Genomic DNA, 25,633 nt, shown 5'->3' with positions numbered 1-25,633 from the left:
CTGGGTTGAAATGACACAGCACAGGAATAAAATATTGCTTTGAGATGCATGATTACTGAAAAATGTAGGAATGATATGAGAAAGTCTCTTCTTCACCCAGATTAGATCCAGTAATTTTTGAAAGAGCAAAACATGGGGTTTGGATTAGAAGTAACTATCACATCTGCCAAGGTTTTAGAATAAAAATCAGTTTGGAAACTATTATCTTAGATAAGCTGGCAGAATCAATGATTCACAGGTCCTCAAGAAAGCCTTCCTAAATGTAGCCACAATTATATTTCTGGGCCTACCTGTTAAGTTCATAGCTGAATAAATGACAATAAAAGCCATGGAGAGTGCTTATACTTAATACCTCAAATGAAGAAAGGTGTCTGCAACCAGGTAATATCGAAGTGCTATTTAATAATCAAGGTAAAAGTTGGTGGGTGGAGAGGGGGCAGGAAGAGGGACATTGTTCTTTCTAATCCCGAAGATCAGAGTTAAAGTGAGGTTCTGTATAGGCTTCAGTACCAGGAGTTTATATGAACTGCACACAGTCAAACCTTATTTGTATGTAACAAAAAAAGTGAAAATAAAACAAGGGAACTCTACTACAGTTATCCTGTGGCTCAGCAATTCTACCTGTGCATCTGTACACAACAGAAATGATAGCATACGTCCATGAAAGACACAGACAAAAATGTTCATATTATTATTCACAATAGGCAGAAATTAGACACAACCTGAACGTCCAAAATAGGTAAATAGTTTATGGTAGTTTCACACCATGAAAAAGCAAAGTACATGCAATGGAAAAGGTGGATTTGAAAGTCCGAATAACGAATAAGAGAAGTTAGATAAAGAGTAGTATATACCGAATGACACCATTTATCGACAATTAAGGAAAATAATCTCTGCTGAAAGAAGTCGGGACAGTGGCTGCCCACTAGGGAAGAGGAGGGCTTCTGAGGGGAGGTAGCAACAAAAGGGCCCTCTGGGCTGCTGGCAGTGATCTAAACCTTAGTCTGGTTGGTGGTTACATGGCTAAGTTCCGTATAAAAAACTTAATTAACCTGTACACTGAATACTTGTGCACTTAAATATGCATAAATTATAAGGTTATAATCTTTTTTTTAAATCCTCACCCAAGGATATTTTTTCCATTGATTTTTAGAGAGAGAGTGGAAGAGAGAGGGAAAGACCAAGAGAAATATCGATGTGAGAGAAACACAATGATTGGTTGCCTCCAGCATGACCCCTGACCAGAGCCCTGTCCGGGGAGGAGCCTGCAACTGAGGTACATGCCCTAGAGCAGAATCTAACCTGGGACCCTTCTGTCCACAGGCCGATACTCTATCCACTGAGCCAAACTGGCTAGGACTATAAGGGTATAATAAACATGAGACAATTTGCCTCATACAGAAGTCTCTAGTGTTATATCAAAGTATATGTTTTAATCCAGCTTAACACACTTATCACTGGCTTGAATGAAGACAAAAAATAAACTGCTTATTAAATGTGTGGATTTCACAAAAGGAATTCATTGGATAACAAATGATTTTTTTAAAATGTCAATAGTTAGGGCCCCTGAACAAATATAATGAGCTGGCATTTGATAGGATAAATGTAAAGTTCTTCAGCTAAAAAAATGTGTCCCAGCCGGACGGCTCAGTTAGTTGGATCATTGTCCCATCCACCAAAAAGGCTGCAGGTTGATTCCAGGTCAGGCACATACCTGGGTTGTGGGTTGGATCTCTGGTCAGGTCACTTACAGGAGATAATTGAATGATGTTTCTCTATCTCTCTCCTTTCCTCCCTCCCTTCCTCTCTCCCTCCCTCACATCCCTCCCTCCCTCCTTCTCTCTTTCCCTTCCTCTCTCTCTAAAATCAATAAACAGCCTTTGCCGGTTTGTCTTAGTGGATAGAACGTAGGCCTGTGGATCAAAGGGTCCCAGGTTCAATTATGGTCAAGGGCATGTACCTTGGTTGCAGGCTCCTCCCCAGCCCAGGCCCTGGTCAGGGCTCCTGCAGGAGGCAACCAATCCATGTGTTTCTCTCACACTGATATTTCTCTCTGTCTTTCCCTCTCTACCATTCCCTCTCAAAATCAATGGGAAAATATGCTCGGATGAGGATTATTAAAAAAAATCAATAAACATATCCTCAGGTGAGGACTTAGGAAAAATGTGACATAATAGAAGCATAGTAAACGAATTCATTATATTTTACTTGGTTGTTTTTTCATATCTTTTTGGCATTTTCTAAAACAGCTTGTAAATATAAGCCAGGAAACATGATTTTGAATTTCCTAGGACCCAAAAGTACAAGTTAACACAGAGTCCAGTGTGCTCACAACAGGTGATCAATAAGTGCTGGTTAATTAATCATGAGAAAATAGATACCTAAGGGTGGAAGTACTTTAAGCAACCTGTATTCCTTGTTTTCTATTTTCAGACAGAATCTGCATACTCCAACCTCTGTAGGTGGTTATCAATTCGGCTCAACTCTAAAGTTTAAATTTTCTCAGTGTTAAAAGGCCTCTCCCTTGTTTTACAGACAACTATGACATGTGGCTTTTTAAAATGTCTGACTGTAATTACAATGAACAATAGCTGGCCACCAATATCTGTAGAGTTATCCTTGAAAATGGTTACCAATTATACTATTGTCTCATATCTGTGGAAAGCTAATGTAACTCTTGGCAAAGTTGGGTCAATTGCAGTTGCTATTTATGAAATATCTCACAGACTACTTCTAAAAAGGAAACATGAAATTTCAGCTCAGTAAGATAGTAAAAGTATGTGTAAGATGTAGCAGTATATGTGAGAAAGAATGCTTCCTGATAAAATGGAATAAAAAATTTGCAGGGATGGCAAAGCCATTAGAGAATAACACAAATTTAAGAGTCACATGTAAAATTAGTGTCCTTTTTTCTAATATTTATAAAGATGGTTGTAAATGTCTTCTTTGAACTCCTACAAAAATGCTTGACTGTACTACTTATATTCTGCTCTTGTTAACTGTTGGTCATTATTTATATCTGTATACTACTGTCTGTTGTTTAAGGAGCTTATATAAAGCTTCTTATGGTAATAGCTGTGTCTTCCTTGTATCCAGTCCTAGTCAGTCTTCATACATCACATTTGTTCACTTATTCACCAAATGTTGACTTAGAGCTTACTATGTGCCAGGCAATATTCTATCTGCCAGGAATAAAGCAGTGAACAAAATAATGTCCTAGGCCTCAAAGAGATTATAGTTCTGTAAGACAAGACAGACAGTAAACAAACAAACAAAAACAATAAATATGTAATGAGTTTGCAGTAATACATGTTTTACAATGGAGAAAATAGATTTGGTAATGAATATAGAGAATAGCAAGGGAATAATTTTATAGAGTAGTCAGAGGAATTTTCAGTAAGAAGGGGACTATTTACGCTAAAACAGAACCATGCAGATATTGAGGTGGGAATGGGGAGGGCAGCATTCTAGTCACAAAGAAATGTAAAGAACCTTTGACTAGCCTGGCCAGCGTAGCTCAGTGGTTAAACATCTACCTATGAACTAGGAGGTCACGGGTTCAATTCCCAGTCAGGGCATATGCCTGGGTTGCAGGCTTGATCCCCAATAGATGGCATGCAGGAGGCAGCTGATCAGTGATTCTCTTCCATCATTGATGTTTCTCTCTCTCTCCATTCCTCTCTGAAATTAATACAAATCTATATTTTTTTAAAAGAACCTTTTAATGGACAGCATTTGGCTTATTTCAAGAAGAGGAAAGTCTGTTATTAGAGACTAGAGGCCCGGTGCACAAAATTTGTGTACTTGAGGGGGATGGGTGTCCCTCAGCCCAGCCTGAGCCCTCTCATAGTTCAGAAGCCCTCGGGGAGCAGGCCTAAGCCGTCAGTCACACATCCTCAGTGCTGCCGAGGAGGCAAGAGAGGCTCCTGCCACCACCGCTGCACTCACCAGCCAGGAGCCCGGCTTCTGGCTGAGAGGAGCTCTCCCTGTGAGAATGCACTGACCACCAGGGGGCAGCTCCTGTGTTAAGCATCTGCCCCATGGTGGTCAGTGCACGTCATAGCAACCAGTCATTACGCTGTCTGTCCGAAACCGCCTCTCCAACATCCCCCAAGGGGTCCTGATTGCGAGAGGGTGCAGGCCAGGCTGAGGGACCCCACCGGTGCACATTTGGGGCCTGGGAGGGATGCGGGAAGTTGGCCTGCCCATGAGGGACCGCAGGAGGGCTCCAGGACATGTCCAGCCCATCTCACTCCATCCCAATTGGCTGGACCCAAGCAGCAAGCTAACCTACCGGTTGAAGCATCTGCCCCCTAGTGGTCAGTGCACATCATAGTGAGCAGTTGAGTGCCCTTAGCATATTGTTAGCATATTACACTTTGATTGGTTGAATGGCTGACTGGATGACTGGACACTTAGCATATTAGGCTTTTATTATATAGGACTAGAGGCCCAGTGCATGATTGAATCATGCACGTTTAGGTGGGGAGCTGGTGCCTGAGCGGACAGGCACCCAGCTCCCACGCTTTTGCTTTTGATTGCTGGTGCACCAGGCCTTTCAGAAGCCTCTGGTGCAGCGGAGGCTTCTGAAAGGCCTGGTGCCTGAGCGGACAGGCACCCAGCTCCCACACTTTTGCTTTCGATCACGGGGAGCTGGGTGCCTGTCCGCTGGTGCCTGTGCGGACAGGCACCCAGCTCCCCCGCTTTTGATGGTCCGCGGTGGGACGTGAGCTCACTGCCCCAGAGGCCCCTTCTGTGCCGCAGCACAGCCATGGCGCAGAGGCTGAGCTCGAGTCACCTCTGGCGTGGTGAGCTCAGCGTCCCACCGGCCCCATCGGCCACCCTGAGTCCCGCCCCCCCGCGCCTCCTGGCCAATCGCAGGCATAGCGAAGGTACGGTCAATTTTCATATTTGTCTATTATTAGGTGGGACTAGAAGCCCGATGCATGAAGATTTGTGCTAGAATGGGCTTTCCTTTCCCTGGCTGCCAGCACCGCCTTTCCACTCCAGCCTAGCCCCTTTCTGCTCAGGCCCCGGAGCCGCCTCTTTCTGCTCTGGCCCCGCCTTCCCACGCTGCCCAGAGGTCCTGAGTGACCAGGGGTGGGGCAGAACGCCTGCATTGTCACCATGGCGATAATGCAAGCAACCCACTCCATCATTCGGCACCTGTGTATGCAAATTAACCTCCATCTTTGTTGGGCTAATTTGCATATCACGCCTGATTGGCTGGTGGCATAGCAGGGGTACGGTCAATTTACATGTTTGTCTATTATTAGGTAAAATGGTTGATTGAGGGGGATAGTAGAAGGATATCAGGTGAGAGAGTGGAAGGATGTGGGTAGATCATGGATGTCATAGAGAGTTTGGGTGGAGGGGAGAGAAATTATCTCATTTATTTTTAAAAGGGCAACAATGGCCTCTAAGTGGAGAAAAGACTCATGAGGAAATGGGAGTGCTGAGACAGAATGGAGGCTGGGCAATAAGCTAGGAGGTTGCCGAAACCGGTTTGGCTCAGTGGATAGAGCGTTGGCCTGCGGACTGAAGGGTCCCAGGTTCGATTCCGGTCAAGGGCATGTACCTTGGTTGCAGGGCACATCCCTGGTGGGGGGTGTGCAAGAGGCAGCTGATTGATGTTTCTCTCTCATCGATGTTTCTAACTCTCTATCCCTCTCTCTTCCTCTCTGTAAAAAATCAATAAAATAAAAAAAAATAAGCTAGGAGGTTATTGCATTGTTCAGCCAAGAGGTAACAGTGACTTCCATTACATTATAGAGAGTAGAGAGGGTGAGAGGTGGTTAGAAGATGGATATGATTTGAAAGAACAATAAAAAAAGCCAAAATACCTGGTAAGAGATTGAAAATGAGACTATTTGGTTATGGATTAAATGTGAAGTGTGGGGAAAGGATTAAACAATGGGAGGTTTTAGCCTGTGAGACAAAGGGTGGAGCTGTCGTTTATCTAGCACGCAGCAGGGGAAGTTGCCATTGGAAGGAGAGAAGCCTGTTTCAGACCCAGAATTTGCCTTTTTTATGTCAATATTGCCTTTTCCACATACAAGTGGAGATACAAAGTAGGCTATTGGATATATGGGACTAATGTTTGGACTTGGTTTATAATGCTTAATGTTTATGCAAAAATAATGCTTATTTTTGTTGATTGATTTACTCTTTCAATAATGAAATCATTTTAACTGGTTCTTTTACAAAATTGGAAAAGTCAAGCAAGTCTTTGCTTTCCAGATATATATTTGAAATGGTATCTTTGTTCTGGTTCAAACTATTGTGTTTCTGAGTTAACTGTTGTTGAGGATAGGGGATATTTGGAATCATTTCTCAAATAAATAAAAATATTCCCACTATAATTCATTTGAAACAGAATCCCAAAACTTACTGATAAATGGTTTATTATACTAATTGCTTTTTCCTAACTCCCATAGTCTGTCACTGTGCCAAAGGGAAATTATATTGGTATTAAAAAGATTTGTTCTTCAAATGGCCATGTAGGTCACCACACAAACACTTACTTAGCTGGTGGCAAATTTATTATTTAATGATTTGTCCCCAATGTGTTTCTGGTGGCTGTATTTAAAATCATTGGACCATAATTGCTACCCTTTATGCATATGCATGCACATGTATTTTATTTATAACTTTTAGAAACATTTTTCATTCAAAAAATCAAAAACACACTATTATTTAAAGACTGTAATAGCACAGAGCCATTCTTTAAGTATTTTTAAGACTATTTGTACAATGAGAGCTTTAAAAATAATCTAAGGATTTTGTAGTTGACATTTGCTAAATTAGTATCTCAGAAGGAATAATTAAATGATAAAGCATTTTAAAGACTTCATACATGTTAAATGACCTTATACTTAAAATAGCCTTGATATAGCTGAAATGCCTTTATGTTTCTATTCTCTCTCTGCTTTGAGACTTTATTGAGTTGATTATCTCCAGTAGTATTCTTTTTATTTATTTATTTATTTATTTATTTATTTTAGAGGACTCAGACACAGGTATTGTTGTGAAGAGAAAAACTGTTATCCAAAATAACATGGTTTGCTATCAAGATGGCAAATTCATGAGGGATAAGTATTTACTGAGTTAAAGTAAGTAAGAAAATGAAGAAAAAATAATAAAGGATGGAATAAGTCATTCCACATATATTTTAAAAATATTAAAAAATACATTTGAATAGATTCTTTCATATTGTTTTATTATCTTTCTTACTCTTTGTATTAGTGTATTATCTGGAAGAATACTTACTTATACATTACCACACTGGGGATATTAATTCCCAAATACTGATGCAATGTAATCCTAATATGTGCATTGATACTTTTTATAGTGTGTGTGTGTGTTTTCTCCCTCTCTGTCTTATCCATAGAAAATGATACCATCTACTGGACAGACATGGGCTTCAATAAAATTAGTCGAGCTAAAAGAGACCAAACTTGGAAAGAAGATATCATTACCAATGGCTTGGGAAGAGTGGAAGGGATTGCCATTGACTGGATTGCTGGTATAATCTATGACTTTTTCTGTGTTTTTTTTTTTGTGTGTCACATCTATTTTTAAGCGCTCAATCTGCCTCATAAAAATTCTGAGTCTCATAATTTTTTTTTTTTATAGCCAGAAGGGTAAATAGTCTCTTACTTTGGGCTTCATTCTTTCTAATGCTTTTGAGCCTTTCGATAAGTGGGGTTTTTTTGTTTGTTTGTTTGTTGTTTGTTTTGTTTCTTTGTTTTTGTAGAAGCAGATTATATAGTGTTAACTTTGCCCAAATATCCTGAGAGCTCCATGAGGCAGGTAGACAGAAGTGTTACTTTTCTTGCCTGAAGTCTACAGAAAGCTAAAATACATTTCTCCTCCGGTTGAGAGAAGTTTTAACTTATTTTTAACATATAAGTGTATCAATACATGGTTGAAACTACAGGTGTATGAGGTTTAGGAAGTATTTGCATATTAGTTTATTTATAAATTTCTGCTGAGGAAATGTACACATTAAAAATATAGGAAGTAAATGATTTCTTGAGAGTTATATAATGCTCAGAAAGTTAATAATTAGAATCATAACTAGTAAATAGTTTTTCTTCTCACAACTATATCATAAACACATCTGTATTTCTTCTAGGTAACATATATTGGACAGATCATGGTTTTAACTTAATTGAAGTTGCAAGACTCAATGGATCTTTTCGTTATGTGATTATTTCCCAAGGCCTGGATCAGCCAAGATCTATAGCTGTGCACCCAGAGAAAGGGTAATTCTAAATTTACATATCTCTTTTGAATTTTAAGTGAGTTTTCTTGTTTCATTAAAAATATTCAGACTTCCACATTAATACTTATTTTTAGTTATTTTTTAAAAAACACTAAAAAATATCTTACCTAAGCAGAAAGAAAAAGTTTATTTTCATTTGGTCATGTATATTTTAGTACATATTTGATGGGATACATTTGTTATGCAGCTCTCTAATGTGTATGTAAATCTAAATGAGTAGACCAATATGGACCTGGAGAGCATTATGCTAAGTGAAATAAGCCAGTCAGAGAAAGATAAATACCACATGATCTCACTCATATGTGGAATCTAATGAACAACATAAACTGATGGACAAAAATAGATCCAGAGAAACAGAAATATCCAACAGGCTATCAAACCTCAGAGGGAAGGCAGGGGAGGGTGGTCAAATGAAGACGTTCATCCTAAGCTTTTTTTGTTTGTTGTTTTTCCCCTTAGTTTTAGATAAGTATGTCTGTCTCCCAACATTTCCATTTGAATGTGTTGAGGACACAAAAACTGTGCATATCAAAAATTATAATGAATGCAATCTGCCAAAATGTTTTGCTGATTTTTTCTTCTAAGTATTACCAATCTACTGCTCTCCATCTTGATAGCTTCAACCCTAATTAAATCTGTTCTTATCTTACACATATACCACTGCAGTTGATCTCCTAACCTTACGAAAGACTAGACTGAATTTTTTAATTTTATATAAACCTACTTAAAAACTTTCAAGGGATTTCCATTGACTTTTGTGTAAAGTTCAGAATTTCTATTGTGATCCTTCTTAATCAGACCCTCTGCAAATATTCAGTCTCTATCTTTTGCTGCTGTCTTTTTGCTATCTCAGTCAGTCTACTGTGGACTTCTAAGTTTATAAAATATTGTCAAATATATCACATACTTTTCCATTCCCAGCCTTTGAACTGCCTCTTCCCATTACCAGCAGTGTTTTCCTTCCTACATTTACCTTGCTAAATGTTATTTATCCTTTCTTGGCTTCGCAAATTAATATTAGATTTTCCTGTTATAGGACACCAAACACCAAATACTTTCATTTTTATACATTCTGTGTACTCAAACATCCTTATTTACTTATATTTATATTCGTAGCTCTGTTTTTCACTGAACAGGATAATGCCTCTATTCTTCACTATAACTCTGTGAAAGTAGAGCCATGTGTGTTTGGTTTCTTTCTCTATGCCCAGAATTTAGTAAATAAGAAATGAGTTCATGCAGAGTTCTGACCAAACTGCAAATTCATAAGCGAATAAATTAGTATTGTTTTAAGCCTTTAAATTTAGAGTGGTTTGTTAAGGAATAATAGATAACTAGAACAAGATACATCAGAAATCTTAACCTTAACAGGTCTAGAATTAAACTGAATATTTTTCTATAATTATGACTTCTCCATTGGTTGATGCCAGTTCTGTTATATCATTTGCCTAGGCCAAAACACTTGGCATCATCTTTGGTGCCTCTCTTACATACTCTATATCAATATACCAAGAATTCTGCTACTTTTGGCTTCAAAATACATTTATACTCTACCTACTTCTCACAATTTTTATTGCTACCACCCTAGCCTGAGTTGTTATCACACTTGCCAATATTTCTGAATTATTGTGTACCATCTTCTACCCCCATAGCCCTAACGTCTGTTTTTCATGTAGTGGCCTATTTATTCTTTTGTAATTTAAGTAGCTGTCACTTCTTTGCTCAAAATTTACCAGAGGGCCCCTTTCCACTCTGTTTAAAGCTCACAACAGCCCAGGCAACATGGCTCAATGGTTGGGCATTGACCTATGAACCAGGAGGTCATGATTCAATTCCTGGTCAGGGTACATGCCCAGATTGCAGGCTTGATCCCCAGTGGTGGGCATGCAGGAGGCAGCAGATCAATGATTCTCTCTCATCATTGATGTTTCTATCTCTCTCTTCCTCTCTCTGAAAACAATAAAAATGTATTTTTAAAATGTTCTCTTCCTATGTTACAGTATTTTAAAAATATTTTTATATTATATAATTCATAATCAAGCAATAAATCATTGTAGCCTCAATAGAGAAAATTTAATCAACTGCTGGACTGTGAATAATTATTCTGGTGGTAGAAATAAGTATAATTTAAATGTTGTGAAATCCAATACATATACAGAAATGGATTTGTTTCTAATAAAGAATTTCTTTCCTTCATATTTGTAATAAGTCCAACACTTCATTTCTTTCATAGAGAACCTCTATGCCTAGCGTACTATAGATTCATGCAGTTCAATTTAACAGGTCTCTTGCTATTATTTGTCAATCTAATTTTCTTTTTTATTTCTTATTGAAATCTGGTATACATCCTCAAGTTGTTATTCTAGACCTTATTTTCCTTTCGGATATTTTCTATATCTACAGCCATCTTAGCATAAACTATACCTACTACTCCCTATGATGATTGAGAACATCAGGCAAAGGAACACACATATACTTCACTTTATGTCAGTTTGTTCAATGAACATTTATTGAGCAGTAGGTACCGTGAAACAGGTCATGTCAGTACATCTCCATTTCCTCCTTCAATTCAGTACATTTTGACAAAATAGGACTACCATGTGAAAGACACTGGTGGGCACTGTGAAGTATGATGGTATAAATAAGATATTGCTTCTGTTCACAATGAGTTTTTTGTTTAAACTTGATGTTTAAACTTGATGTTTTAGTTAAAGAATAGTCTCATCTTGTAAAGTAAGATTCATTTTCAGGCATAAAAAGACTAGAGCTACATAAGTTAAGCTTATATCTCATATCTAAATCTCATGTTAAAGTAATAATTTCCATAAGGCCATTATCCTATACAATAAAAGGCTAATATGCAAATAGACCAAACGGTGGAATGACTGGTCACTAGGATGCGCACTGACCACGAGGAGGAGGCAGACACTCAATGCAGGAGCTGCCCCCTGGCTGTGAGTGCGCTTCCACAGGGGGAGCGCTGCTCAGCCAGAAGCCGGGCTCACAGCTGGTGAGCACAGCGGTGGTGGCAGGAGCCTCTCCCGCCTTCATGGCAGCCGTAAGGATGTCTGACAGGCGGGCATCCCCAAACGGCTCCCGGACTGTAAAAAGGCATAGGCCGGGCTGGGGGACCCCTCCCCTCCAGTGCACAATTTTGTACACCGGGCCTCTAGTAAAATTACATTGAGTTTGACAAGAAAAGAGATAGCATATAATTAGAGGAGTTAATAAACATGAGGCTAATAGCAGCAATAGTGGCAATTACTAAGGCTTTATGAAAGAGACTTGAAGGAGACAGTTTTCTGAGATGAAGTGGGAATATATTTGCAAAACAAAGGACATTAGCAAGAGTCTAAGTACATGACATATGTGTAGGAAAGAGTAGGTGATGCAGCTGAAAGGTAAGTTGGGGCCATAAAATAGACAATTCCGTTTTAACATTCAGTTTATTTACCAAGTGAAGTCTAAACTGGTTCTGGACCCTCTCTCCAAAACCTCTCCTCTGGTCCCAAACAACCCACTTAAGAAGAGATCAGAAGTGTGATGAGAGTTTATGGAATTTGTAGCATTCTTGAAATAGGGAATTTTTTCAAGTGCTTATTCATTATTTCAGGTAGAGTGTTATGGAGGAGTGGGGAGGGTTCTTCCTCTGCTCACGAGCCAAGTGATGGAGAGAGATAGAAGCAAATATGTAAGGAGAAGACTAAAATAAATAGGTAAGAAGAGTAAGTAAAAAATAAAAATAAAATGTGGCACTCTCTTACTGCAGGTCCTCAGACCAGGAGGAGTCAGAGAGGCGGAAGAAAAGTTTAAAATACATAGGAGACTTAAGTTTGGATTTAGAAAGACCTGGTCTTTTATGCTTGAAAATTCATCTTAACAATATGATTCTGTTCTTTTAACTGAAATTGTCCTAGAAGTACTGGATTCTTCCTGATATATCAAATTCTGAAGAAGAGATGTTGAATAGATCATAAATGGAATCAAGAGTTGAATAAATATGAAGTCCCTTCTTACTCATACCAACAGAGTTCCAACTCTGCAATAAATCATGGTAGTGGAATAGATTACCCAGGAAAGAGTACAGAAACAATAAGTCTGAACAAAAATAAAGGATGTTTACAGTTAGAGGATGAATTGTTTGGTGGGGGTGGGGTGGGGCAAGAAAATCAGCCAGAGAGAGAGAGAGAGAAAACCATGTCAAGTCTGCAGAAAATTACTGTATCATAGAAGTCAAGGGAAGGGAGTTTTAGGAAGATTTTTTGCATCATCAATAAAGAGATTAGGAGGCATGAAATCAAAGAACAAAGCATGCAATTGAGGGGTATGATGCTATTGTTAATTGTCAATTTCAGGAGTTTGGTAAGGGCAGAAGCCAAATATAAATAATTAATAAGTGAAAGATAATTAGAAATTGGAGTTAAAGTGTTTAGAGTACAGTTATAAAAACATGGACAAGGAAGGGAACGAGGAGAAAATAGAGGTATGTTGAGAAGATAGTAAGGTATGTAGAAAGTTTTTCTTAGTATGCGAGGCAGGTAGTGGTGCAAATATTCATAGGCAGAAGGGAAAAACTAGCCAAAAGGAAGAGGGAGAAAATGCACATGAAGAGGAGACAAATTCCAGGGATCGCAGGAGGAGCCTTGGCAAAGAAGAAGCAATAAGGTGGACCAGAAATAATAGGGGACAGAAGATAGATAGACAAGATTTGCATCTTACATCAGGTATTTCAAAAATTGTTGATATTGGAAATAGAGCATTTTCACTGATAATTAAGTTTGCTTCGTTTCCTTCCTTATGTAATGCAGGGGCAAAAGAGAGATGTAGGTTCCTAGAGCATGATGAGGGATTAGGGGCTGGGATATTTACAGGATCATCAACATGAGTCATAAGCTATGTCAGCAGTGGAGGGAGAGGATGGCAAAGTTGTCAGCAAGTAGTAAAGCAATTAAATAAATTTGGTCGTTAATTGTGATACAGTGATGATTTGGTGGTGTGGGAAAATGAAATGTCTGAGTTCATACTGCGAATGTTTTGAAAGAAGTGAATGTAACTGCAGAGAAAGTTTTCTTTTGCTAAAATTTACTTTTCCATTTTTATTCTGGACACAATAGTATCTGTTTCCTCAGGCGACTCACAGGATAACTATTCTTTTCAAATCTATCATCTTTAAATTGTTTCTTTCAATGAAGTCTTTCCCTTTGCTTTCAAATAGACTCAGATTCCTCCTAATTGAAAAAACAACAACACACCAGTGTCTTATTTCTCCACACATGTTTACTTCTTAACTTCTTAGACTGGAGATCTATACCCATTGTTTCTTCATTGAACTTCTGAAATGGATTTTCAGCTTCTGTTCATTCCAGACATTTCTAAATTTATCAATAGTGGAAGACATATTTTTTCCAGGTTTCACATCATTTGCCTTCTCCTTGAGATTTTTTTTATTAACTATCCATTCAAGAATTTACTTTCTCTGTTAACTTCTCTAACTCTTAGTTTTCTTGTTCTCTCTGACCTCCTCTAGACCTATCTTCTAAGCATTGTATATCACCTCTGATCATTTTTCTCCTCATTTAAGGCTTTGAATGCCATTAACTCTCTTGCTATATTTATCTTTTAAATTTATTTTTTATGTTTTTATATTTTAATCATTGCATTACATTCCTTTTCTAACCATGACATCTCTTTTTATTTTATCGTGTTCTTTTGCCCTGGCAAGATTGAAACTTACCTTAGATTTTCTGTAGTTTCTCATCACCTATTTCTATCGGCTAAATCCTGTCAGTTCTTTTTCCCCAATGTCTAGATTTTATATTTTTCTCCATTGCAACTATAAGCTCAGCACTGACTCAGCTGGAGGATCTCAGTAAACATTTTTTGTTTCTTAATTTGAGCCCACAAACAAGATTTACATTTCATCCCACAAAATAAGAAATCTTTGACTCTGTAGCAATATTTTAAATATTATTTATCTCTATACCCTCACTCCTTCTTAAAAATATTTAAGTAGTAAATAAATCACATGGATTGATATTTTTCTGGATTCGTAGTTCAGAATCAATACACCTTTTAAAATATTAAGCTTGCTTTCAGGAAGTGTTTACTCCTGGTTGGAAACTTTACTGATATGTTTCTCTCTATACGTTGTCCACATGTTCACTGACTTGAGGTCATTGTGGGAGAAAAAGGCTTGAAATGATCAGCCTGTGTAACTTTTTCAAACACTGATTTTCAAGTAATATTAGATAGACATTTAAGTGTCAACATTTCCATCATAGGGATAACGTATAGCATTTTATTATTCTGTTTGAAGTTAAATTAATGGTAGGTGGTATTGCCAAAGGAAAAGGTGAACCATAATGAAGTAAATTAACTGAATCCAAGATATAACTATGCTTTGAAAAGTGGACATGAAGCCTGTTTTGAACAGTGGAAACTGGAAGTCTCTTAAAATGTAGCCAATTTCAAAATAGAATGTATATATGAATTTAGTTCAGCTTTAAAAAATTAGTTTCTTTCCTCCATTGACTTACTTTTGTAAGCCATCACTTTCTTTTAAAAATTGAAATGTAACAATTTTCTTTATGCTGAAAAGTCATTTTCTACTTACAACAACAACATATGTATAGGAAATCACAGTATGATGCTGAAAAAGTTGGATAACTTTCCATGGAATATGATCTCTAATTGAAGCACAAATATTCTGTAATTTTGTTTTCTTTTGAGGCACCAGGATATACATTGCCTCTCTTAATTTAACTTTCTATTTCTATTACTATAAGTTGCTAAATGATATTTCTTTCCAATGCAAAGATTCAGCTTGACAGTGATTCTCCCTGTTCAAGCACTTATTGTCAAATGATCTTTGATTGATTATATATGTATATGCTCATATATAAATATACATATATATGTACTTTTAGAATATGCTTAACAATATGCAGAAGGTCTTGAAAGACAGCTTAACATCTGTTGAGCTAGCAAAGTGTAGTTAAGTTTAACATCATTTTCTAGAGTTTATTTTGCATTTTATGTCAAGGCAGTACCTATAAAAATGAAATGGAATTAAATTTGATTTACAAGATAAATAATAGTGGAAACCAGGTGCTAGTACATAATATTAAGACATCATGATCTTCAGGTAACTTAGGAATACCACAACCATTCTCCAGATCATAGGCACCTCTCTCTACCTGTCTCTGAGCCAGGCATATAAAAATTATGAACATGAATGAAAGAAAAGTGTCACACTATTTTCCATTAGAAATTTTCTCAAAAATTCTACTGCAGGCTCCACCCTTCTTTCAAAGCTAGTTAAGTCTCACTCATCTAGTCTTTCCCAATATGCTGCATTCTCTTGGTCAAACATTATCTTAGATTTTTTTATCTCCCTCTAAAAGGAGGGAAGAAGGACAGGAAATGTTCAAGGTGCCCTGAACTATAATTGCAGCTGTGTGGCTGGTTGCAAACAATGGCCAGAAGGTTATGCCACCTCTCACTGCAGGAGGGACCCCCTGGCCCAGGCCACCAGAGACATGTTGAATGGCCACCAAAGATAGTCACACACCAGCACAATACCCTTTCCTAATTTTTCAAGAGATCTGACCCATAAAAACACAGTGAAAGGGTAAAGAGAAGTTTGAAAGATATATTCCCTTATTTACCTATACACATTGTCTCAGGTTTTTTCAATGCAGAATATCCAGCATAGGTTATTTCTGACATACAAGATAGATTGGAGGTCATGAAAAATATGTAAAATTTCTGTATAATATTTTAAGAATTATAAATAAGCTTATGGTTACTAGGATTCTGGGCTCTAAGAGTCTAGGTGTTAAATATTTCACAGAAAAATATAGGGAAACATCAAATATTATATATTGAAAATACCAAAACTTAATAAAGATGAACTATTCACTCAGGAAAACAAAAATGCAAACATGTAAGTAGTAAAATAATATTATATATGTACATGTACATGCATATATATGTATTTTGTAAAATGAGAGGATGGGCAGTGAGGAAGGCCACAAACACATAAATAAAATAATCAAACCTAATATAGGGTGATAAACCTAATCTGCTATGGGATTTCAGGTGTCCCCAAATTGTTTGTGAAGAATTTTTTTTTTTCTGTACTTCTTCAGCGTTGTCTGAGCAACACTATTTTTTTGTTTTATATAGGAAATAATTGCTTTATATAATTATTCAATATCACAAAATAGTGAATGAAAAAGGATTCTAATGTAAAATTTAAGAAAAATAAAGACCAGGATGAGAACTGTAAAACAAATAACTTACAAATAATTATAAGCTTAAAGAGATAGAGAAACAACTCAGATGGCCCCTATCTTTATTTTGACTCAAGTTCATTTCTGAAGTTGTTTAGAGGAATGACAACTTCTCTTACCATAGCACTTCAAACATTTTAGGGTTGAAGCCCCTATAATTAATTTCATGACTTACAACTAGCAAGTTTTAGACATTTCTGTTAGTATTTTTCTCAGGTAATTACTTATCCATTTGCCTCTGTCATTAAACAGTGAGCTGCATGAGCATCATTAAGTCCCATTTATTTTGTATCATCACCACCCAGCACATAATAAATACTTAACATTTGTTGAATGAGTACATGATTGAAATAAAAAAATATATATTTGAGAACTATCTACCAAAGTACCCACAACAGGAAAAAAGAAAGGAAAAGTACTATATTTAGACTCTCTTCCTTTTATCAGAATGTCCTGCGGTCTGTGGTTGAGTTCTTTGTATATTACTGGAGCCTCTATGCAATAGTCTCACTTTCAGGACATGAAAGTGATTTGGAATTGGCATGTAATACTTTGTCAAAACAAAACTGCACATAAAAAAATACAAAGGAAATATAATGAAGCCCTCACAGAAATAGAGAAGGTTTTGCATTATACCATATTTTTTCATAGGGGATGAAGGATTCAATTTATATATTTGTCAAATGTATTCATACTTTTACAATATTATTTTGTTTGTGTGCTGAAGATGGAGACATTGACATGTTGGCTTATAAGGTATTCAACTGGTATGAGATGTGAGTCTAGTAAAATTGATAAAACATTAAAATTACAAGCAGTGTTTGTCAAAAAGCTGATGCTCACGTACAGTTGAGCTGCTATTGTTAATTTGCATTGTGTTTTTTGGTCTTTTTGCATATACATTAACACATGGTTGACCCCCAATCTAGCAGAGGACACAATGACATTCTTAATTGTCTTCTTCACCAAGGTAACTGTCTATGTAAGAGAATTGTGCAATCTTCATTTTTGTGCCAGCATGAAAATTTTTAGTTATCTCAGGTTTTCTTTAACATATCTGATAAATTATCTAAATCATGCTTCTTCAAAGAAGGAATATGAATCAGAAGAAATGGCAAGTTTGTTGTAAAAATTGCAACCCAGATCTGTGCTCCAGGGAAATAGTTTAGCAGTCAACAAAGATAATATTAAATTCAAAGAAAAGAATTGATTCAAATTAGTTGATTTTCACTATTGTTTATATATCAAAAATATAAGAACCACATTTATTTATTTATTTTCTTTATTGATTAAGGTATTATATATATGTGCCCTTATCCCTCCATTGCCCCCACCACCCCACTCGTACCCTCACCCCCCCCTCCCCCCTAGTATCTGTGTCCATTGGTTATGCTTATGTGCATGCATAAAAGTCCTTTGGTTGATCTCTTAACAACCCCCGCACCCTCCCCTGCCTTCCCTCTAAGGTTTGACGGTCTGATGGATGCTTCTCTGTCTGTGGATTGGTTTTTGTTTATCAGTTTATGTTGTTCATTATATTCCACAAATGAGTGAGATCATATGATATTTATCTTTCTCTGACTGACTTATTTTGCTTAGCATAATGCTCTCCAGGTCCATCCATGCTGTTGCAAATGCTGGGAGTTCCTTCCTTTTTATAGCAGTGTAGTAGTCCATTGTGTAGATGTACCACAGTTTTTTAATCCACTCATCTGCTGATGGGCACTTAGGCTATTTCCAAATGTTAGCTATTGTAAATTGTGCTGCTATGAACATAGGGGTGCATATATCCTTTCTGATTGGTGTTTCTAGTTTTTTGGGATATATTCCTAGAAGTGGGATTACTAGGTCAAATGGGAGTTCCATTTTTAGTTTTTTTGAGGGAACTCCATACTGTAGAACCACAATTAATACTATTTATTTTTTAGCAAATTATTTAGTTTTTTTTAAATTTACTTTTGTAAATTGTTTTTATTGACTGATTTTTTCTTTAAGAGAGCGAGAGAGAGAGAGAGATCACTTTGTTGTTACACTTATTGATGCATTCATTGGTTGATTCTTGTATGTGCCTTGACCGGGGAAGATAACCCGCCACTTGGGCATGTGAAGAAGATGCTCTAACCAACTGAGCTACTTGGCCAGGCCATTTTTTTTTTTTTTTTAACAATTTAGACTGATTCATCCTTCTCTTTCTTCCCTTACTCTTCTTTACCCTTCCCCCACCAACGTCGGAGCTTTGTTTCCATGTAGCCTTATTTCACAAAAATACTTTATTTGAAATTATTCAAGGATACTTATAATGCCTTGAACATATAATGCCTTGAACATATATTATTTCACAAAAATGCCTTGAACTTATAATGCCTTGAACATATATTTTTTTCAGTTTCACTATAACTAATTATGACATAAAAATGTTTTTTTTTCTAGATAGGTATGCCTGTGTGTAAACTAATTCCAATATCATATAATTGTTCTATGATAATTTCAATAAACTTTGGATTCTGAAAGTGTATGCAAGGCCTTTGGTAGCAGTCCCACTGCAACCAAATGCAGTCTTTTAAATCTTATCCAAATGTCAGTAATTAATTGGAAATTAACTCATGGTATGTATCCATTGCACATTTTTCTGCCAAGATCTTCTGTGTCTAGTGAAGACAATAGGGATATTTGTGTTATAGTGATCTCTGTTAGTATTTATATAATTTTTCAAAAACACTTTTGAATATTCCTTGTTAAATTTTGAATTTTTAAATTCTGTAATTGTAAGCCTTTGTAAATAAGGACATTTTCTGTTTAGGACAAATTTATTGAGAGAAACTTCAATATTGTCACATAATATTTGATTTGGATGATTTTGAGAATTTCTGGGTCTAATGTAACCTCAAGTATTTTCAGGGCTAGATTTATCAAGCTAACACTCTAAAGGGAAATTTGTTGACTATAGTATACAATCCGACAAACTTTATTACAGCAAAATTTGAACTAGAATGGGGAAAACATCATATGTAATACCATCAATGAATCTTTCCACGAGTCTCAAAAACCAGAGACAAAAATTTCATTTCTTCCCATTGCCAAAGATCATACTTTGATACAAATACTCTGTTCATTAAAAATATCTCAAGTACATCTATGTAAATTACTATTTCAAATAAGTTTCTCCCTGCAGTTTTATATGCCTAGAGAATGTTCTCTAAATTTGGTTTATAATCCCTAAAGGTTCTCCAAGTGTTCATTCTATTCAACTCTTTACTTTCAAATTCAGTTTATGGAGCAAACAAGTTATTTTTTTGCCTAACATTTATAAAATGTTGCTTAATTTTTGTAGGTGTACAGTCCTTTAATTTTATTAAGTTGATTAATTATTTGGCCATAAAAGTGATTCTTGCTGTCAGATTTGGCTTCATATATTATGATAGTTTATCAAATCATCACTGAAAATTTGAGTAAAATCTGTATTCAAGATAATTTTATTTTGAATAAATTGTATCCCTAATTTTATTGCCATTCACCTAAGCCTTCTTCATGGATATAATGAATTTTAAATGAATAGGGACTAGTTGGGGGAAAAAGAGAGAAACTTTTTCTCAATACTAATAGCTTTTACATGTTTTGTTTTGTTTTAAGTATGAAGATCTTTGTTATACATTTCATCCCTAAAGAAGAATAGAAAGTGATAAAAGTTTGCTATACTGTGGTATTATATTTACATTTGGTGAACACAACGTATCATAGAGAGGACAGTACAGTCCTGGGTTAGCAAAGCCGGAGTGCAGTTCCTGGCGTGGACCCTTATCAGCTCTGTGACTGTAGAGCATTCACGTCCTGAGCTGCAACTTTTATAGCTCGGTGAATTAGGGTTAAACATGTTATTAGATTAATCAACCTACTCAAAATAATATTTTTATTATTTACTCATTTGGTTCATTTGAAAGCAGACTATTATTAAATAAAAGGTATGTAAAACATATTCCCAGCCATTTTTGAACTTAATAGTATGTGATAGTAGATGGAAAGAATTAGATTGAATAAGTAATCATATGTCTGTCTTGGCTTCCAAAATGCCTCCTTCCCAGGACAACATCCGCTGCCATTTTAAAACAATGACTGACTTTTCATTTTAAGAGCCTCATTAAGGCTAAAATTTGTCCTTAGAATGTTAAGTGGAGCAATACATTTTACTTCCCAGTTAAATAGTTATTTTAAATAATTTTAATATAATAAGTCCCTCTTGAAGTTTTAAAAATCTTACCTTTAATACAAGTATAGATATTTTTGTGCTTGCTTCATCCCAGACTAACCAATAAAATATTAGTTGCATTTCTGCTATAAAGGTTTTTCTTTCTGATTTGTAGACTTTGTAAATATGAAATAAATTGTCTTCAAAATAATATACTTGGGATTTTAGCAACACCTCTTTTTTTTGTCTGGTTATGAAATTCGAACACATTTATTTTCTACAGAATTTTCAGGGGGAAAATCAACTTTTAAAATAAATTTAAAAATATGTATAAAGGGAATACATATATTTTCATATAGTTTGTGTCTTTTTTCATGGATTAATAATTACTGCATCAAGTGGATATAAAATATGAATGTAGGCCTTTGATTTTTCTATATGCAATCTCATTTTCTTCAGTTGTATATGATCTACTATATATATGTATTCAAATATGCACAGAATACACCCCACTTTATCTGAATTAATAATTGCCATAGTTTTCTCAAATTTAATCAATCCTTTTATCTAACAGTTGAATAAAAACTTCAGTTGACATAATTTAGAAAGGATGGATATTATTTATATGAAAGCATGAATTTCTGTATTGTATTACAAATATTTTATTTGTTGAATGAATGAGTAAAAGAAAGCATCGATTATGTGCCTTTTGTTTTTCTACAGTTTACTTTTCAATGCTGTTTTATTACAGCATGCTCTAGATTTTCTTTCTGTATTTTATTTTTTCCACATTCTTTCCACATTACATTTTACATTACAAAATTGCTAAAATAAGAATGTCTGCTTTTGTATAAATCAATATTTTAGGATGCTTCACAAGATTATTTTTAAAATTTGAATTAGAATAATTATATTAAGCAGTGGACAGAATTGAAAGTTATGATATATTCACATATACATCATAAATTAAATATTTACTACCACTAATTTTCATTTAAAAAATATTCTGGTTACCTACTGCTATAGGTATAACAATGAATAAACAAGAGAAAGATCGCTATAGTCATTGAGCTGACAGTCGGGGGGGGGGGAGCAAAAATATTAATAAAAAATAACACTGTAAAGGAATACAAGTTTTAATTTGCCAGACTCATCTATGACATGAAGCAGATTACATGATGCAATAATCAGAGAGAACACTGAAGTTTTCTGGAAGGAAATGATGTTTGAGATATAAAAAAAAAAGCACACAAGGAATTAGGCAAGCTGGCTGCAAAAGGGAATTTTAGATAGGGAGTGGCATGTACTGAAGACATTTTGTTAAGATTTACACATTCTATGAATGCTTAAATAATTTTTATAGTAAAAGTATTTTATTGCAACCAAACACACATGTATACTGATTTCTATGATGTCTTATTTTTCATTTGTTAGTATGAATGTTATTGCTGTTATTAATAACATATCTTTTTTGTGCTTATCTGCATATTACTATAAATTAACAATTTAATTTCAGCTACTTGTTCTGGACTGAATGGGGACAGATGCCATGCATTGGAAAGGCTCGCTTAGATGGCTCGGAGAAGGTTGTCCTCGTAAGCATGGGAATCGCATGGCCTAATGGCATCTCCATTGACTATGAGGTCTGTTGGATTTTCTTTCTTAAATATTTAGAGTGCATTAACTGCCAATGAGATTAATCCTCTTTTAGCATTCTCTTAGTTTCTCAATCAAACAGAATACACCCTACTTTATCTGAATTAATAATTGCCATATTTTTCTCAACTTTAATCAGTGCATTTATCTAACAGTTGAATAAAAACTTCAGTTGATATAATTATAGAAAGGAGGGATCTTATTTATATGAAATCATGAATTTCTGTATTGTATTACAAATATTTTATTTGTTGAATGACTGAGTAAAAGAAAGCATTGATTATACATCTTGTGTTTCCTACAGTTTACTTTTCAATGCTGTTTTATTACAGCATGCTCTAGATTTTCTTTCTGTATTTTATTTTCTTCCACATTACATTTCACAGTACAAAATTGCTAAAATAAGAATGTCTGCTTTTGTATAAATCAATATTGTAAGATGCTTCACCAGATAATTTTTAAAATTAAAATTAGAATAATTATATTTAGCAGTGGACAGAAGTGAAAGTTATGATGTGTTCACATATACATCATAAATTAAATATTTAATGCCACTAATTTTCATTTTCAAAAATATTCTAGTTACCTACTGATATAGGCATAACAGTGAATAAACAAGAGTAAAGATCACTGTACTCATTGAGCTGACAGTCTGATTTTCTTAATAAAACAATCAAAACACAGCTTGTGATGTTACTTTTCAATTGATCTTTAGGAAAATAAATTGTACTGGTGTGATGCTCGCACGGACAAAATAGAAAGAATCGACCTTGAGACTGGAGGGAATCGCGAGGTGGTGCTGGCAGGGAGCAATGTGGACATGTTTTCAGTTGCAGTCTTTGGGGCTTACATCTACTGGTCTGACAGGTAATTTATTTTTTCACGAGCCTTTGAGACGCAGGATGTTATTTCGGGGCCGTTAGCTGCTTTAACCTTGTAGGATTAGCCATTCCCCAGCAAGGTCACGCAAAGGATCTCCCCAACCATGTCATTTCCGCAGGAAAAGGCCGGCAGTCTTCCTCTTCTAGGCTCAACCGTCTCAATGTCACAGATGAAAAGTTGGTCTCTTTCCCTTTTGCTGGGATATCTGTTATCTTGAGCTTAAATAACTGACTTGGTTTGAATCAAAGAGCGTTGATCGTGTATGTTCATCTTCTTGGCAGAGCACATGCCAACGGGTCCATCAGGAGGGGCCACAAAAACGATGCCACAGAAACCATAACCATGAGAACGGGGCTTGGAGTCAACCTGAAGGAGGTTAAAATCTTTAACCGAGTGAGAGAGAAAGGTTAGCCTTCTCATATAATAAATACACTTTGTGCTATTTCTTTCTCTTACTTCTTTTTAACATTTATCAAACTTAGGTTAATTCATCTTTGAGTCCAAAACTTCACAGCCCTTTTTTTTTGGGGGGGGGGAGAGAAGGGGGGTCTAATTTCTTACAAAAGTTATATAGTAGCCTAATGAAATAAATGTATAATAGTTCATATATAGATATATTTGCTTAGGACAGTTTGTGTATATGGGCAGATTATATTCCTGGTATGATTTCAGTATAGTTTGGGCTAAGTAATACAGAAAAACTTGATACACATAGTCAATGAAAAAAATAAAAAGCAAATTGGGATATTAGACAGTAAAATGTTTGTTTTTTTAATTATATTTTAACATATAAAGTAATTATGGCTCCAGAAGTTTGCTGTTAGTGTGAAATATTTCCAAAGTCATCACTGCTTTAAAATGTGTACTTTAAAACTGATATGACAGTGATTTGGATATTTTTTTTAAACTTACCTTCATTAAAATAATATTTGGTTTATGTTCATTAAAATAAATTGCATTTAATTTTCTTGATATTCAAAGAAAGGTATAATACTTTTGAAGATGATGACAGATTCACAGAGAATTAGTCTGATGGAGAAATCTTAATAACATATTACATCTTCACTCAAAACTGGAGTAGAAAACTTATTCCCAATATTCTTAAGATGTTAGGCACATTGGAGCCATAAATTCCTTTGATACTTTATGTACTTCATAGATACAGAGAATTAAGTAGTGCATGCTTTTTTTGTAAATTCATTTCATGATTTTAGTGAATCTGCTACTTGTGCCAAATATTACAGTACATATAACTTATTATATTCTCAGTATTAAGTTTCAAAAAAGAATTATACACTTAACTAGCAGATTAAGGGAAATTCTAAGTGCTTTTATTTGGATGGTGAGGGAAGTAGAAGAATGTGATCTTTGAAATAAGAAATCAGAGATTTTAAGATTGTGTGATTTTAAAACTCAGTACTTTATAGTATTTGGTTTTTGATGACCGTTTTAAAATTAAGAATAAAAAACAAAATATTCAATATTAATTTTTTAATATTTATATTAGAAAAATATATTTGGAAAACAAAAGAAAAACATAAATATGTGTGTGTGTGTGTGTTATCCTTTTTCAATCCTTAGGGACCAATGTCTGTGCCAAGGACAATGGTGGATGTCAGCAACTTTGTCTTTATAGAGGAAATTCCCGGAGAACTTGTGCTTGTGCCCATGGTTATTTGGCAGAGGATGGAGTTACTTGCCTAAGGCATGAAGGCTATTTGCTGTATTCAGGGAGAACGATATTAAAAAGTATACATCTTTCTGATGAAACCAATTTAAACTCACCAATAAGGCCATATGAGAATCCACATTATTTCAAGAATGTCATAGCCTTGGCTTTTGACTATAATCAACAAAGAAGAGGTACCAACCGAATTTTTTATAGTGATGCACACTTTGGAAATATACAGCTTATTAAAGATAACTGGGAAGACAGACAAGTAATTGTTGAAAGTAAGTACAAGAATTTATTTTAAAATATTTTTATGGAAATGCATATATCATTTGGATTAGTAGAGAAATTAGAGTGGTAATTCCATGGAGGAATAACATTTTCCTAAAGTTTATATTCAAGAATTAATGCAACTAAATTATCCAGCCCCCCAAAAGTCAAAGAACTGCTAGCATGTACAGCAAGCATGTTGAACTCGTGGCCTGCGGACTGCATGCCTCGTTTATTTGGCCTGTGTTAGCCTTTGAGTTTGACATGCTTGACAGCATATATATTATGATTATTTGCATCTAATCATGAAACTTTCAATATATTCCCTCATAATGTTTCTTATAAATACTAGTAAGTAGATTAAAATTAATGGAAAATGATTTTCAGTA

At 35.4% G+C, this 25,633-nt stretch overlaps 1 protein-coding gene across 1 annotated transcript in view; it reads left to right on the top strand.

Moving 5' to 3' along the window:
- The window catches only part of LRP1B (LDL receptor related protein 1B), a 1,704,605-nt gene that overhangs the window by 1,250,680 nt on the left and 428,292 nt on the right, over positions 1 to 25,633 (top strand). The window contains exons 36-41 of the mRNA XM_054723549.1: positions 7,391 to 7,525; positions 8,138 to 8,267; positions 22,281 to 22,407; positions 23,136 to 23,287; positions 23,584 to 23,708; positions 24,884 to 25,255. Of these exons, the coding sequence (XP_054579524.1) occupies positions 7,391 to 7,525; positions 8,138 to 8,267; positions 22,281 to 22,407; positions 23,136 to 23,287; positions 23,584 to 23,708; positions 24,884 to 25,255 (1,041 nt within the window). The remainder of the gene's footprint in view (positions 1 to 7,390; positions 7,526 to 8,137; positions 8,268 to 22,280; positions 22,408 to 23,135; positions 23,288 to 23,583; positions 23,709 to 24,883; positions 25,256 to 25,633) is intronic.

The sequence above is a fragment of the Eptesicus fuscus genome, chromosome 11 (genome assembly GCF_027574615.1).
Source record: "Eptesicus fuscus isolate TK198812 chromosome 11, DD_ASM_mEF_20220401, whole genome shotgun sequence".
In the NCBI taxonomy this organism is placed as follows: Eukaryota; Metazoa; Chordata; class Mammalia; order Chiroptera; family Vespertilionidae; genus Eptesicus; species Eptesicus fuscus.
Note: the sequence above shows the minus strand (reverse complement) of the source record. Positions and strands in the feature narration are given on the sequence as shown.